Below are 16,988 nucleotides of genomic sequence, written 5' to 3' on the forward strand. Positions count from 1 at the left end.
AATAGATATATTTACCCTTTTAGTATATTCAAAGCAGTCATAGAAACACACAGCTTGGCATATTTCCATGATCCAGTGAATAAGTTCTACAGCACGGAAACCACGAAACAAAATTGGGCGTCCATAAAAGGGATTTGGCTTGACATGGATGACGTCACGTGCAAGACAAATGAAAGTTCCGGAAGTGTCGAGATGTTCCTTATGCAAATTTCAGTGTGTGACATTAAAATAAACATTCACCGATACTACCCTACGTGCCGCAGAATCGTAAAGTCATATTGGACTGTCCTTCGCGTCTACAGACATTTAGAAAAGAATCTGCTTTGTGCGATCGTTGTTTTATTTATTGTGGAAAATAGCAAGAGCTATCAAAGACTCGGGGAAATTGTCGAGAGATGGTGAACAAGGAGGTATGGTTTTATTCCCCAGTGTCTAAGTTTAGACTACATGTGAAAGCGCGTTGAATCGCTTGCTCGTCTTAGTAAGGCGATTTAATGTTGGATTATCGACAATCCTGCTTTGTGAATACTTCATTCAGAAGCGAAATTGAAACAGTATCGGCGAAGGGAAGGTGAAATCGGTTGACTAGGCGTGCTTTGCCGGTCGAACACAGCACGAGAAGCCCACCATTCCGTGACTCGTTGGTAAACATTGAAACACTCTATCAGTCGAATGTTATCCTCGTGTCGGAGCGAAATGATTATGTAGTTTTATAGTGGTAGGGTTTAAGTTATCAGTCGAGTCAAAGACAATACGATTTCGCTGGTAAACGCTTTAAAAACCTTTCATAGCTTCTGTATTTTATTTTTGAAGAATTTTCGCAATAACATACGATTGCGTTATTAATCATAAGTATATTTAAAGATGACATGTTTTGTTTAATCTTTAATATTAGTCAATTCTCCTTTCAAAACTAAAATATCTTTTCATGTTAACAAAAGGAGTCATTCTAAATGAATTTTATTTTCACTATACATGATCGAAAAGCCCACGTTTGATAATTTTAATTTAGTATTATTTGAGTTCTTTACGCGTCCATAATTATTAAAATATTTCGTGTTGTTCGTCATGGACCACGCTTATGTAACTATTTCCCTGCGTACATCCTTCACCTCTGATGCTAGTCAGATGATAAACAAACGCTGTTGATTTGCGTTGACTCTGATCTCATTTTGTTCCTACCTATAAGAGCGTTCGTTCCATTTCCGCTTCCGGTCGTGAAAGAGACGAGAAATGCATTTTTTGGCGTGGCTTAGCAGAGCCTCGTTCTGAAAGTCGCATTTCGCACAACCAGACTGTGTTTTGAGACATACAGTGTGGAATATCGTTTGAACGCAAGAAGACGGTTTTGGTGGGAAAGCGCCGAGGAATTCAACATGCCTTTGGCGTATTTAGCCGACCCTTGGCAGAAAATGAAAGTTCATGAAGAGAGCGAGGTGATTTTGCGCGCTGACAAATTGGCAGTGAAGTTTGAATTTTCAATTTCGATTTTATGTTCAAGGGTCGAAGCTCACACGGGCAAATGTAATATTCCCACTCTCTTAGGTTGCAGACGAAGAAATGACTGACGAAAATAAAAATGGAGTAAGCGTACTTTTATCGCAAAATATGAATAACTTTTGCTGTGTTTGTCGAGACGAATGTCGCTTTATGCAAGCTGACTGTTTTCTTTTCTGTTCACAGCCCATCGAAGAGACGTCTTCCCTCATCGATGTATCCGAAGAATTTGCAAATTCGAAGGGCTTTCAGAAGGCCGATCCGTCGCAGTTTGAATTGCTCAAAGTACTTGGGCAAGGTTCCTTTGGCAAGGTAATTTTTTAATGTGGTCCCATGCTGAAGTCTAAACATCATCTGTTCAAGGTGAAATGCATAATCTCCCTTTGGAACGCTTGTGTTCGCGCGACCATTTGTCAAGTTTAATCTGCCCAATTCTGGTCATTTTATGCATTAATCTTTATTTATCGTCTCTCCGCTATTTGTATATGGCCCTGCAGTTTGAACCTCATTCATCGTTGTGTAAACCACCAGCAAACCGCTTTTCGCACAGATGACAAGCTATTAAATGTATTGTTTTAGGTATTTTTGGTGCGCAAGTTGACCGACGCTGATGCGGGAAATTTATACGCCATGAAAGTTCTCAAGAAGGCAACGCTGAAAGGTGAGCTTCAAATGCAATTTGTTGCGTATGTTGACTTTACCGTATGTTCCCGATTTTTGAATCGTTTCAGTTTCCAATAGAGTGTACTTTTTTGTACATGAAAACTCGTTTTACGAAGTGTTGTTCTTATCCAAGCTACAAGTTTGCGTGAGAGGAAGATGAAATGTACATCTTTGATATTGGATATTTTATTCGAAAATTTTTTCGCCTTCTTTTCTTTCGCTCTATCGAACGGAGTCGCTATTGGAAAAATCGAATTACCAGAATTACTCAGCTTGTTAAATGCCAATATGTATTGTTTTTTTGAAAATCCTTTTCACTACAATCAGATTTGCTATTTTGCATAATATCAGTAATTTCAATTTGTTGACCTTTTTGAAGGGGTTTGAATGCTTATTATGTTTGTTGCTCATTTTGTTCCCTGCAGTTCGCGATCGCTTGAGAACTAAGAAAGAAAGAGATATCCTTGTGGATGTTCAACATCCATTCATTGTAAAACTCCACTACGGTGAGTGCAATCATAACAATTTTTTTATTTTGCTTTATCGAAACCAAAATGCACTTCACATTGATTGAAGTAAAATGTCTGTAAGAATATAAGTCCATTATTATCCTGATAATGATCTTAGAGTAAAAATTAAGACAAAAATGTGGCTGGATAACTCGTTGTAATGCTGGGTGTAACTATTTTTGTTATGAAGTTTTAGTTTTACTGGGTAATTTTCTTTCTGTTTAAAATGCAAAGCTTTTACCTGGATTATATACTAAAGAAGTTTAGATTGTTGTCGTAAATGGGGTATATATATTGAGTATGTTGTCATTTACAAATCTTTATATTCCCACATGGTTCCTGTGTTTTACAAAGGACACACAAAATAAAGACATGTTCAGTAATAAATTCTTTTTTTGTTCAAAAAATACTAAGTTTAAATAATTTATTTGGGAAATTATGTGGGTTAAAACTACTTATACATAAAGAATTTTAAACTTTAAGATGTTTTTATCACTCTGAAGTGTTTAATTTGTATAGACAATTGAAACACGAGACTGATTTTTTTATAAACGAAATTGAAATTTCTGTGTTTCTATTGAGTTTTAGAAACATGAGTGGAAGTTAAAGTGTTTGGAAGATTGAGAAATGCTCTGAGAAATATATATACAAGCTGTGGGCTTTTTTGTGGATGCAAGTGTTTCCGCAGCTTTTTGGAGTTCTCCAAAACTTTCATAAGTGATTCTATAAACTGGATGGAAACACAGAAAAATGTTTTCAATTTCTTTATTTAGAAGACACTTTGAGTAAAAAAAAGGAAAATTACTCGTTTAGTTTGGTTAAATCCAAACATAAATTATATTTCCCGATACCATTGTGTTAACAGCTTAGGGAAGTGCAACTTTTCAGTGTGTGCTTTCTTATATATTTTTTCTTTTAAAATGTAATGTGACAGCAATTTATAACATATTTTCTCTTGTTTGCCAGCTTTCCAAACAGAAGGCAAAGTCTACTTGATCCTTGATTTCCTGAGAGGAGGTGATTTGTTCACAAGATTGTCTAAAGAGGTAAACCAGAATTTGGCAACTAATAATACCTGTAAATCAAAGATGATTTATTTCAATACATGTATATCAACATCCCCGGGAAACTCCCATATGAAAAGCAACGAGCAACCCCGCCCTTTCATATGGGAGTCCCCCCGCCCAGGATAAAGATATGATTACCTTTCTAATTTTGTCTTGGTGAAGTTTTGATGCTACATAATTTATGCCCTTTTCCAACAGATAATGTTCACAGAAGAAGATGTAAAATTTTACTTGGCTGAGCTGGCTTTGGCCCTCGATCATCTTCACAAAATAGGAATTATTTATAGAGATCTAAAACCTGAAAAGTATGTCTGTGCTTGTTTTTGAGTTTTATTTAATGTTAGTTTATCTGGCTTGCATGTACTACTGTTTCCTAATGCGACACCCAATAGGCTAACACATAATGCGGGCTAAATTGGGATCAAGTACAGATGTCACAGGTTGAGTATAGGGGGGGGGGGGGGCACTTCCTATAAATGGGCTAATGGGGATGTGCCACTGGATGGGGTCGCATTTTCACGACTGGACTGACTACAATGGGTTCGCCATTTCAAGCATTTTTTTAGGGTGACTAGAATGGGGTCACACTTTTCCGGGATTTTGAGAGTACGAAAATCTGGCAAGTTGTGATTTATAAACGGAAATATTTTCCGAAAAAAAGTTACCGTATTTATTGCTGTTGTTTAATATTTGACAAACAGCTCCCAGAAAGTGACTAAGTTGGGGTCGTAAAAATTAAATTTACCCAAAAGTGACTAAGACGGGGTCTATAATTGGCCATAGAATAAGACTATAATGGGGTAGGGGTTCTGAGAGGCCAGCAGCACATACCCAACAAAAATTTACTGGTAATAGGTCACTCACTGAAGTACCAAAGTTTGGTACTTTCATCCGAACATTAGGGAGTAACAAGTTCCCTGATAAGTTTTAAAAGGCAAGATGTCGATAAGGAAAATTTTCCAATGACTGATTGATGTGAGCCCTTGCCAAATCATCAGAAGTTTTCTTTTAATTTGCCTGGTTTTGATCTGAGACCCAACTATAGCCAATCATGATCAACTCTTACTAATTAAATTTAGTTATAATTTATTCATGCAGGCAGTTTGTAGATCTCAGGAATGAGAGATGCATTATAGTTGTGTTGCAAAATGTGCCATTAAGTATTGTGTATTAATTTCAATGTCTCATTCTCTTTGTTGTTTTTTAGTATTCTTCTAGATGCATCTGGTCATGTTACTTTAACAGGTTGGTCGTCTACAAAAATGTCTCTTGAAAGTGTTATTTGATTTTTTAAGTACAAATCTCTCAATCTACAATGGGTGCCAATAAAATAGAAATTGTTATTTAATGCACTGAATGAGTAAATTGAGTAATACCATGTACATTTTGTACAAGTAAAGATTTCTGGACGTTAACAGCAAAATAATTGTCAAAGATTGTTAATCAATGTTTGACCAGTCTCACTTTGAAAATGTTTATTTGTGTGTAGCCTAATGAACCTTTTCTGAAGTAAATTGAGTTGATTTCTGAGCATGATAAATGATGTGTGATCCACATAAAAGGAGAAGTGCTCACAGTTAGAGCTTGAAGTGATGAAAAAATGTTGAACAAGAAGTTGTCAGTGGTAGATGTCTGGATTGTTAGTTTTCAAGTTTGTTTGCTTGATTGTTTGTTTACATTTCTTTGCTTTGTATTGTAGACTTTGGTCTTTCAAAGGAATCTGAATATGACCAGAAGACATATTCATTCTGTGGAACAGTAGAATACATGGCACCAGAGGTAAACGTCTTTTCAACCTTTATAATATCTTTCCCTTTGTGTTTACTTAGTGGTTAGTGCTTAGTACACAATTAAGTAACATAACCATGTGCAGTATTATTAAAAATAAGTTATTGTTAATAAAATGCCTGAGGAATGCCTGCTCTATGTAATAAGTTAGTCAATGTCAGTTGTAATCAGTCGAGAGAGTAAACTGCCTTTGTTGCGGGCCCAAGAGAGGCCCGCAACCCTAATCTTGACAGTGACCAGCGGATTGCGTATTACGCGTGCGTGCCACGTTTATAAAGGCTATCTGCAAACCGGAAGTTGAAAATTTTGTTCTTCCACTAAGAACGATCGGAATGCAAAAAATGTGTCAATCACGACAGTTTGTCGTAACACCGGAAGAGAACAATCTTGTCTCCAAGAGCGATAAGAATGCGAAAAATCAACAGTTTGTCACATTAGATCGAGGCTTCTGTCTTGCAGACATTACGTTTTGCAGACGTTGTTTTATAGGTGTTGCTTTTGAGAAGATCTGCTGTGATTGTATCACAGACAAACTACGGCAAAGCGAATGATTCCAACAACGGTTATTCTCGAGAAATTCCTTATTACACTGACAACACAGCGAGTTTGCCGACGGAGGAAAATCACATCTCAATTCACACCGCGTGCTTGACTACACTTCGCAAAACTGTCAATCAAAAAAACAACTCTGATTGGTTCGCGGCAATAGGAAACGATAAAAAACATTCGTGACTTAAGCGTGACGCGTTACTCGACCTTACTCGGAATAATTTTCTTTTGTCCAGTGATTTAAAAACACTTCCCTCCCAGTACCTTCTCTTAACTGCATTGAGGCCCGCACTTTCTAACCTGTGGTTACCACTAGTTTACATATATAGCCTCATGCAAAATAAATACATGACTGATTGATCCGAAAATGTACTAATTTTGTGCTCAGAATTTTTATAAATATCTGTTTTCTTCCTTCTACTTTCAGGTGGTCAACAGAAGAGGTCACACACAAGCTGCTGACTGGTGGTCTTATGGAGTCCTCATGGTCAGTTAACTTACCTATGTTTTATGATTGTTTAAATGTATGACATACAGTCAACTCTTTCTGAGATGGACACTGCTGAGACTGGCTCCATCTGTCTGTCATAGAGGGGTGTCCATCTTATTGTAAGCTTAGTTACAGGAAAATGACTGAAAAATGGCAAAGACGGGACCAATACCGGGTGAGGTGTCTGTTACTGTAGTTATGTTTTCAAAGTATCCTGTTACTAATAATACTGGTAGGCTCATAACACACACCCCTTAACCTTGGCATTCCTTTTTGCAATTTCAGTATGAGATGTTGACAGGGGCTCTGCCATTTCAAGGCAAAGACAGAAAGGATACAATGAATATGATCTTAAAGTAAGTAATTTAATGCAATTAGTGAATTAAATATTCTTTGTTTTAGGATTATGCATCCAATTGTTGAAATGTGGTACCATAAAGTGTTGCTGCTGATAAAATGAATATTAATTAATATACATTTAAATTATATTTATTAAGTGTTGAAGTGAGATAATTATGTTGCTGGTGTTCAATTAACTTTTTATTCTATTCTTTTAAATAACAGAGCGAAGCTTGGTATGCCTCAGTTCTTATCACCAGATGCGCAAAGTCTGCTGAGAATGCTTTTCAAAAGAAATCCTACGAACAGATTAGGTAAGTAAGTGTGAAAAGTCTGTCAACTAACAAAATAATGTGAGTTATTAACCAAATGTGAGGTCAAGATGGTTGGATATTGGCAAGTCAAGGTGCATTTTCTAATGGTGCATTTTGGAAATTGTTTTCAGGTGTTGGTGAGAATGGTATTGAAGACATCAAGGCGCATGTGTTCTTTTCATCCATTGACTGGGAGGTACATAGTAAATTATTTTGTCTTTAATTCATTCATTTGATCTTTCTGGTTGCATTTCTCAGGATTTGTAAATTTTGTTCCTAAAAAATTGTATGTTATATTTGTGTACAACAGAGATTAATGAAAAAGGAACTAAAGCCGCCTTTCAAGCCAGCTGCTGGAAGAGCAGATGACGCATTTTATTTTGATCCTGAATTCACGTCTAAAACACCACAAGGTATTTAAATGTCATTATAATTAGTTTAACAAGCAAATTGTGACATATAGTAAAATTCAAAGGAAAAATGTTCTTGCATGCTAGCTACTAGTAGCCAGGCAAAATGAGTCCATTTTCAGTTGTACACTGTATTTAGCTATATGTATGTATTTATTTATTCATTTATTTTTGTTGATGTGTACGTTGACTGATTTTTATTGCTTTATGTAGATTCTCCTGCTGTCCCCCCAAGTGCAACTTGTCACCAGCTTTTCAGAGGATTCAGTTTTGTGGACCCTGTTCTTGTACAAGTAAGCTACAGCTTATTCTACTTTGGGAGGAGTCAAAGAGCAAGGGTTATGAACAAGCACAAATAATCAGCTTAAGTTTCTCATATGAGATCTCCTCCTTGGTTCTTGTATGTTTTGGGTGTGAAAAGAGTAAAAAAGAAATACATCCTTCTAATAATTGAAATATTGAAATACATATAATTTACTTGCCTGTGTTATCCAAGATCTCTTTCACCCTTTGGCTTTGTATACTCAGGCATGGCAGAGCCCGGGGGGGGGGGGCTGGGGGGCTTTTTATCCGAAAAAATAAAGACTTACTAAGAGAAAAGTCTGTTAAGCCCCCCCCCCCCACTTCAAGTCACTAGTCAGCCCCCCCACTTGGAAAATTGCTCCGCCGTCCCTGATACTTGCATGTTCGTGTAGTTCTTTGATTATTGCAGTCAAATAATTTTGTAGCCTGTGTACATATGTTGTGGTTTAGTTTTACCCTTGGTACAATTTGGTAATTTTCTTTGTCCATACGCCAGAACATCTAGGAAAATACCAAATAATTTGTAGCAAAGGTAAAATTGAACCACAACACACAAGTTATGGCATATATTCATCTTTGGTTTAAAATTTTTCAAATCAGTTTAAATTTTTTTCGTTGTCTCATATTCATTATCATGATCTGAAACAAAGGGAAATAAAAGTCAAAACTGGTTTGAAAAAAGTTGAAAAAAGGAAGAACTTAACCACAGCACATACAAGGCGTGAAAGAAATAATGCATATATTTTTATTTTCTTTGCTATCTGTTAACAGGAAGAGTCATCACAAGTAGCATCTAATGGATCAGACAAAATGGAAACAGACCATAAAGTAAGACTAAAGATGGAAACAGTAACTTTTAATTTGTTATAAATGCACCTTCATCATCATCATCATCATCATCTCATCATCATCATCAATCATCATTCTAAACAACACAGTGTTATGACACCCATAGTGCGAGCATGTCCCACCATTGTGCTCTGTCTGCTGCCATGGACTCCAGATCTTGATCCATTCCAGCTAAGTTGGCATCCAGCTCCACGATGTCTCTCCACCGATTGTGACACCTCCCCCTTCTTTGCTTGGCATTCTCAGGCCTCCATAATTTCCAATAAAGCTTTAGGAAGTCTTTCCTGATCGTGGAACAACCCATTCAACTGACATGGCCAAACCATCTTAATCTTCTGGTATAAATTTACAAGGAAAATTAATTAATAGGCATAAGTTCAAAATAAGCTTGATATTAACTAATTATTAATGTTAAATTGTTCATCGTTCTGTTTTACAGCCAGTCCGTGGCATATTTCAGATTAGAACAACATCCATTCTTGAAGAATACGAAATTAAGCAGGTAAGTCGGTACATTAAAAAAACTTGTGCAATGCCATGTTATACACTGTAAATGCTAATTTTGATACAAACCACAAGTTGGTATGTTTCGGCAAAGTCACAGGTGTATAGTGTTTATGTAAATTTGTGAAGATTTAAAAATCTTTTTCTCAACATGGTGCTAAACTGTACCTGTGAAAATTCCAAAGGGTTAACCATCAACTAGGAGATTTCACTGAGTAGTAAAGTAGTAAAACAAGGAGCTTGCAGCGGGTCTTTTTTTGCAGTCTTTTTATAACATTTTTTTCTTTCCTGCACAGGAAATTGGAAGAGGTTCATTCTCAGTATGTAGAAAATGTGTTCACAAAGCGTCAGGAGGAGAGTATGCAGTTAAGGTAGGATTTTTTTTCCTGAATCGTTATTTTGTGATTGCACATGTACATCAGTTTAAAAATTCACCAACCACCCAGGATAAGTTGTATGAGAGTTTTGCAAGCATGTCATTGTTCTCAAGTAACTTTCCCCAGGCAGGGATGTTGCAAAGGGCTGGGTAAATGTTTAAAGAGCCAGCTGGGCTTGTTGATGAGCTGGCTTAGTGCCGTTTTCTTAGCTACATCACTGCCCAGGTAGTCCAAATTTTTTCAAATCGCATGGGTGTACGTGCACTTTGTGTAAGTGAAAACTCAAGTTTGGGATGTGGTAGCGGAAGGGTGTTGAAATACATGTTACCTTAATACATGAAATTTTTCGCGACACGTTAATTTCGCGATTTGGAAGTGAGCATATTTCGCGACACTTAAATTTCGCGATTTTACAAAAATTTTGTATTTTGAATCAGTTTAATTTTGCGTTTTTGAGTAAGACACAATTTACATTTCCGTGGCAATATTATTTAACATGCCCTTGAACTTGTAAATGAAGCATCTTCATTAAAGGAACAATAACGTCAAAATTAACAAAAACGCAAGGGCAGCACTAAATCTCGGTAATAGCAACAACAGAGCAGTTCCCACAATGTCTACAAGTAGGCCATGCTTGTACGTGCATGAGCTATTGTTCGAGTCAATTGACGACAACATCCATTTCCATTGAAAATTTCTTCCTTCAGTGGTACTAAACTTATTTTTTTTGATAATTGACATCATGTGAGTCACTTAATTTTCGCGTTATGTTATGTTCGCGACACTTATTGTTTGCGTCACTTTAATTTCGCGAAATTAACGTAATAAGGTACCTGTTTACTCATGCATGGGCTATAGTATCGTCATCATCATTATCAGTATCATTTTTTAATTCAATTGATTCTGATTTTATATTTTTGCAGATTGTAGACAAGAGTAAAAGAGATCCCACTGAAGAAATTGAGGTAAGGATTTCAATACAAAATTACTTATTTCTGTCTTCATTCAATTTTGTATCGTGTTCTCACTAGTTATAATCACAATATAATATCACAAGTTTCTAAATTTTGTTTACTTCAATCTACATATTAAACTTATCAAGGAAAATTAGAGTATTGCAAAATTCTTTTTTTGACTTTTGTCAAGTAATCGGCATTTCTCTCTTCAGATCCTTTTACGATATGGAAGCCATCAAAATGTGATTCATCTCAGAGATGTAAGTTCAGGCTTATGTTACATGAATACTTAACAACTTACAGAATCCTCCAGGTCTTTCTTATTTTCATGCCTAATGTGGTTATCACAAATTACATATGTTCGGGATTGCTTAATTCCTATGAGTGGCAAAATTAGTGCTGCTAGTTTTAGATTATGTGCAGTGCTGAGTATGCTAGTTTGAAAAATATTCCTGAAGGCAGTTGGGATGTTGTGGTTCAATTTTACCTGTGGTACAATTTGGTTTTTGCCTTGTTTTACATTTATTATCATAATGTTACCATACACCAGAACAAAGAAAAATACCAAATTGTACCAAGGAAAAAATTGAACCACAACAGGTACACGTCACTTTGTCGTTAAAGAAAATGTACTGAAACACTTTGTCTATGTTTTAAAACAACTCTGTGTACTTTGGCAGTGTCAACATCAATTCACAGGAGTGAGATTTGGATCCTTTAGCTTTGTCATCACAGTAAAATCTGTCTTTTTTTCTTAGGTGTACGATGATGGCAAAAACATGTTTATGGTGATGGAGCTGATGAGAGGCGGGGAGCTTCTGGACAGAATTCTTAAACACAAGAGTCTTTCAGAAAGAGAAGCTGCCATGATTATGTACACACTGGCTAGCACATTTAGTTTCCTCCATGAGGAAGGGGTAGGTTAAAATTTTCATTCGTCTAATCTGCAAGCTAACGTACATGTATCACAAAAAAACCCTTCAGCTTGATGGAGCTTTAGAACGATATATTGGATGATTGTATCTTTTGAAAAAAGTGTTTTAAGCCCAACAAAACCTCAAAATGATAGTTTTCTTAAGGTAGAAAAATACTAAAGAAACCAAAAAGGAATAAGGATGCTTAAAGTGATTTTCGATTGAGTGTCGTAAAACTAAAACCAAAGTTATCACTGTGGCCAATCCCAGGACACAGATAATCCAGTGAACCAATCAAAACTCGAAGCAAATTCGTTTAGTCGACACGAGGCGTGGGAAAACGTGCGTGAGCGAGTCACGATTGGTTTTGCTTTACCTCTGATTGGTCGAGAAAGTGGTGTGAGTTTTTTAAACCAATCACTCAGCGTAGCAATGCAAAACCAACGCGAACGCGAATTATGTTCGACACTCACGTGAAAATTGCGCTGATCGGGGGAGGTTGAAAGGGATTGCGAACAATGAACGTTAAACAGTTTGCAACATGTGCCATCGGTGTCGAAGCTAGCGCATGTCTGTATACCGGGTGCCGGGGGGTCATGCTAATTTATGTTAAATTATATCAAATTAATTATCTCGTACAGGTTGTCCACAGGGACTTGAAACCAAGCAACATCATGTATGCAGACGACAGTGGAAGCGTAGAGTCTCTAAGAATAGTCGACTTTGGGTTTGCTAAGCAAATCAGAGCGACAAATGGCCTGCTAATGACGCCATGTTACACGGCTAATTTCGTGGCTCCTGAGGTTCTAAAGAAACAGGGTTACGATGCCGCTTGTGATATCTGGAGTCTTGGTGTGCTTCTTTACACTATGCTGGCAGGGTGAGTGTTCTATGTGTAAGCTTATAGACAAACATCTACAAAGTTAAAAGTTAGGAACACCTCGAAAACCAGACTAAACATTACCACATGAAACTACTGCTCAATAGCTTTAAATTGAATGGTCGCACATTAGGGTTTCAACCACAGACTTAAAAGTTCCAACAACCTTGAACAACACAATAAGCAGGAGTGCATGCAAGTGCCGCTCAATAGCTTTAATGTGCATGGTCACACACTAGGGTTTAATCCACATAGTAAAATGTTAGAACCACCTTTTACATAATAATAAACAGTACCGCTTGAAAGCAGTGCTCAATAGCTTTCATTTGATGGCCGCACACTAGGGTTTCCGTGACACTGACTGGGTTTGAATGGTCACTCTCCAGACAAGTGAAGTTCCCCTAGTGGATCTTCTCCCCCAGTAAGTAAAAATCAGCCCCTTCAATGTAGTGTAAGAAAACATGCTGTCCTATTTTTTGGAAAGAATTTTGTATAACTTAAAGTCCCTTCTCGTCTCTTATTATCAGACAAACGCCATTTGCTGTCGGCCCTGAAGATTCTGCGACAGTTATCTTGTCGAGAATAGGTGAAGGGAAGTATTCACTTGTGGGCGGAGCATGGGACAGTATATCAGACGTTGCAAAGGTAACCATTACATCATAAGTCCTTATATGAGCATCGAAATTCTCAATACTATTTTCGATATATTTAGAATGTTGTTGAGGAGAGTTCAGAGTTTAATCAAGTCCCTTTTCCTTGCATTTATCGACGATTACATATACTTTTATGCTCATATTCCGCCTAAACCAACTCCTTTGTGAGTTTCGAACCTCTGTTGTAGTCACCTTGTCCATAGAAAAAACTGGTTGAATTCCCTACTTTCTACAATTCGCTTGTAAACCTTACTTCGAATTTGTTGAAGTAAAAAGCAATGAAATGTGAAAGGTTTCATTGTTACTTTCTTTTTCTCCCTTGACGTTCTTTTGATTGCTATTTTAGGACTTGGTGAGACAAATGCTTCACGTCAATCCAAGACTGAGACTAACAGCGAAACAGGTAAGGGCGAACTAAATATTATTATTATCTATTCATTATTAAAACTAGATAAATTAGAGAGATTCTGTGAGATACTTTGGCGACTGCAGAAGGGGACATTGCCGAAACGTTTCGCAAAACTAGACAATATTTGGGTACTTTTAAGAAAAAACTTTTTGACTTCTCCCTAGTGCCTGGCGTCCAGGCTGGACCATCGAGTATCGGTGATTTTGCACCCATGGGGTAAAATTTCCAGTAATAGAACAGAACACTGTACCGTTTATGAAATAAAATGGTTCTTAAGCCGATCTGTTTTTTTTTTGGAAACTAAATTTTCGGGGACTTTGCTGATTGTTTTCGCTGACTGTACCGTTTACTTGTTGATATTTATTTGCCATTAGGGCAGCTTTCAAGGTTCAATTGAGCTGTTCTAGAAATGAATTATTTTTATTATGAATTGTTATCGTAAAACCAAAACCAAAGTAATTACTCTGGCCAATCACGAAGCAAATCGACAATTCAGTGAACCAATCAAAACTCGAAGCAAATACATGTAGCCGGTGCGAAGCGCGGGAAAACGTGTGTGCGCGATTCACCATTAGTTTTGGTTTTACTTCTGATTGGCTGGGAAAGTGGCGCGAGTTTTTTTAAACCAATCACTAAGCGTAAAAATGCAAAACCAAAGCAAACGCGAATTGCTTTCGACACTCAATTGGAAAACCGCTCTGTTATACCACAATATATTTTTCGATTTGTCTGTGTTAGACTCTGCTCACAAGCTTGCTTTTATTGTACGCTAACCTTCCGTTCTGTGCTCCGTTTCAGGTTCTTCAACACCCGTGGGTTGTGAGCCGCTTCCAGCTTCCTCAGCACAGACTCCACCAAGTCAGCAGCGTGTCAAGAATCAAGGAAGCAGTCAAGGCCACCTTTTCCGCGCTCTCTTCCCCCGACAACAAGCGCCTCAAACCAGTTCATGCTTCGCTGCTGGCTCAGCGAAGAACGACGAAAAAGTCACCTAAATAAAATTTAGGCCTGACAGTTTTTCTAGCGGCCGTCCTTTTGTAATTGAATTTTTGTACGCGTAAAATACAAAGAACCTTGTTTATAAGTTCTTGATGAGCAGTCGATAAATAATTAGCCTGCAAAACCACCGTTTTCTTTGCACGGCAGCTGTGTTTGGTGAACCAAGTCATCATAATCATCATCGTCACATGTTTATGACACCAATAGTGCGAGAGGGTACGAGTACAGCTTTGGAAATTCCATTGTGAAAACGTCCCGGATATTATGACGTTCATTGAGAAAACTCTCTTGCAAAAAACTTCCCGGATGTTATGACGTCAGCATGGAGAATGCAATTATCGCGGGCTCGCTTGATGGTGACAAATAATTTTGGTGTGCTGAAGGGTACTATGTACGCGATTTGCTCGAGTTAAAAACCAAAGAGGCTTCTTGGCGACCAGAAGCTACACTAGGGCTTTCTCTCGTACGCGGACAGTTCTTTCATGAGTGGAGAAAGGCAGTTTTGCAGGCTAAAATAATTGCAGTGAACCATTCAAGTTTTGGTGGTGTATTGTTATAAGTATTTATGGAATTGCATTCATAATGAACTCACAAAACGTAGGAAAAAAGAAAACAGAAAAAAAAATCCATTTAAATTTATTTTGTTTTGGCGTCAGAAAATTGTACTTTATCAATGACTGCTGATTGCAGAATTTAATAATTATGAAAATACTTTAATTATATCGTGCGAGAGATTAGGAATTTTCCTTTCAGCAAAGTAATTAATAGAATGTTAGCAATAATTTCATACGCCTAATGGTTTAAAACCGGATAGAAATATTAACTCTTGGTTAGATAAAAGAATAAAGCCCGATCAAAAACATTACAGAACGTAAAAAAAATATCTCTTTGTCTAGCCAAGAGATGGTTTGGTGCGTTTGAGTCCTAGACGCAAAGAACAACAAAACACTAAAATCACCAGTTTGATATTCAGTCATTTTTGTTGTGTATCAGTGAAGATTTACCGTACCGTTCATAAATTCCTTGGGGAATTCTTTTTTTCAAAACGACATGTAAAAAGTAGAACCGTTATAGATGTAAACAAGAAACCTTATTTTGCCCAGTAGCGATTCTAACGCGCCAATTTGTAAACGAAAAAAACAAAACTTTTATACTGAACAAATCATACCAGCCTATTTTTCTATATTTCTGTACTGTTTTTCAGAAATTTTGTATGTATAAAGTTTATACACAGCCAGTATGTATGTACTGGTCTTTAATGGGTGCGTGTTAATTATACGGCGTTTTCTCTTTCAGCTCGCTCCAACGAGCGGATAAAAGAAACATTTGTAACGCAAATGTTAAAAAACCTAAAGAACATTTTGTGAATAGAGTTCGCGTGTTTTATATCTCTTGGTCTTCTACCTGGCTTTAGTCAAACTAACGACAAAAACGACGCCGACAAACTGACAACATTGTGATTGTACTGTAGCGACGAGATTAAAAAGCTTAATAGGAAAATAGTATTTGTTTCTGTTAGGGATATTTAGGTGAAGGTTTTTGTCATTAAATTATATAGTTCGACGATCATATTTTGTATGAAACCCATTCCAGGCTTCGAAATTGTCAGTTCTTTCAAAGTATATGTAATCGTTGTGTGATTCTGTAATTCTCTTCCCCGGGTTCTACTCGGCGTACATGTCCAAGATGGCGGCTGGTCCGGACAAGCCGCCATTTTGGATTTGGACATCGGTTACTGCAGTCTGTTCAAGTAATTATACTGTGCAGTCTAGTACAGACTTAGTTGATGGGAATTATGTAAATAAACTTGTCTCTCCCCGGAGTTGTATTTTGGTGTGTTGTGGTTTTCATTTAGGACTAGAATTTCCACCCTAGAGCCTCTGCTGAGGTGCCACCCGGGGTGCAACCTTGTGCAGTACATTGTAGAACCCCGAACTCGAACTCAGATAACTCGAACTCCCCCGCTACTGACTCGTCCCCAGTCGTCTTTTGAGTCCGTATTGAGTCGACGGAAAAACACGGAGGGAATCATAGGATCATCCATCATCCTTCGCGTCTTGCAATTTTCGCATAAGAGACGACTGGGGGCGAGTCAGCCCCCGCTAACTCGAACTCTTATTCTGGTTATTGCAATTCGCTACGAAACCCATTGAAATATTCTTCTAATTTTTTTTGAGAAACCCATTGAAATATTCCTCTAATTATCCTTCTTGTCGTGTACCGTAAATGATGTAATAAACACCAACTCTCAAATAAACGCTTCGTATCTAATGAACGACATCTCCTGGCTTTGAATTAGCGCAGAATAGATTAGTCTCCTACTCACAAACTCTCTGTTATCTATTTTGCTCTGCGTCTTATTTTGAAGTAAAATAAACGCATCATACAAATGATCATATCTATTTAACGCCCCTCCAAGCGCCCCTAAAATTTTAAAGACGCCCCAGGCGTTTATTAGATAATTAACAGTAATCGGATTTTTAAATCCGTTTAAAAACACTTAACTACAGTAACAAGTTTT

General features: G+C 37.3%; 1 protein-coding gene across 3 annotated transcripts; it reads left to right on the top strand.

The window, feature by feature from the left end:
• Nucleotides 1-236: 236 nt before the first annotated feature.
• Nucleotides 237-16,295, top strand: LOC144656122 (ribosomal protein S6 kinase alpha-2-like). 3 transcript variants are annotated; one of them, XM_078516352.1, is made up of 25 exons: nt 237-410; nt 1,546-1,584; nt 1,684-1,809; nt 2,077-2,158; nt 2,586-2,666; nt 3,636-3,715; nt 3,935-4,041; nt 4,944-4,981; nt 5,436-5,515; nt 6,501-6,560; nt 6,849-6,919; nt 7,128-7,216; nt 7,348-7,412; nt 7,527-7,629; nt 7,840-7,919; nt 8,701-8,757; nt 9,218-9,280; nt 9,579-9,653; nt 10,583-10,624; nt 10,828-10,875; nt 11,374-11,532; nt 12,171-12,409; nt 12,937-13,054; nt 13,409-13,465; nt 14,270-16,295. In XM_078516352.1, the coding sequence occupies exons 1-25, from the start codon at nt 396-398 to the stop codon at nt 14,465-14,467; spliced, it is 2,172 nt and encodes a 723-aa protein (XP_078372478.1). In that variant the 5' UTR covers nt 237-395; the 3' UTR covers nt 14,468-16,295. The 3 variants fall into 3 exon arrangements, with proteins under 3 accessions (XP_078372478.1, XP_078372479.1, XP_078372477.1); XM_078516351.1 differs by lacking the exon at nt 237-410 and adding an exon at nt 1,090-1,436; XM_078516353.1 differs by lacking the exon at nt 1,546-1,584.
• The last annotated feature ends 693 nt before the right edge of the window (nt 16,296-16,988 follow it).

Source organism: Oculina patagonica, chromosome 6, assembly GCF_052425735.1.
Source record: "Oculina patagonica isolate OP01 chromosome 6, crgOcupat, whole genome shotgun sequence".
NCBI classification, from domain to species: Eukaryota; Metazoa; Cnidaria; class Anthozoa; order Scleractinia; family Oculinidae; genus Oculina; species Oculina patagonica.

What these genes read in the sequence shown, in the direction of transcription:
- LOC144656122 (XM_078516351.1), top strand. Translation starts at nt 1,377, where the DNA reads ATGCCTTTGGCGTATTTAGCCGACCCTTGGCAGAAAATGAAAGTTCAT. An exon ending in AAATGGAAACAGACCATAAA is followed by an intron (nt 8,758 to 9,217) that starts GTAAGACTAAAG and finishes TCTGTTTTACAG; the next exon opens with CCAGTCCGTGGCATATTTCA. An exon ending in GTATATCAGACGTTGCAAAG is followed by an intron (nt 13,055 to 13,408) that starts GTAACCATTACA and finishes TTGCTATTTTAG; the next exon opens with GACTTGGTGAGACAAATGCT.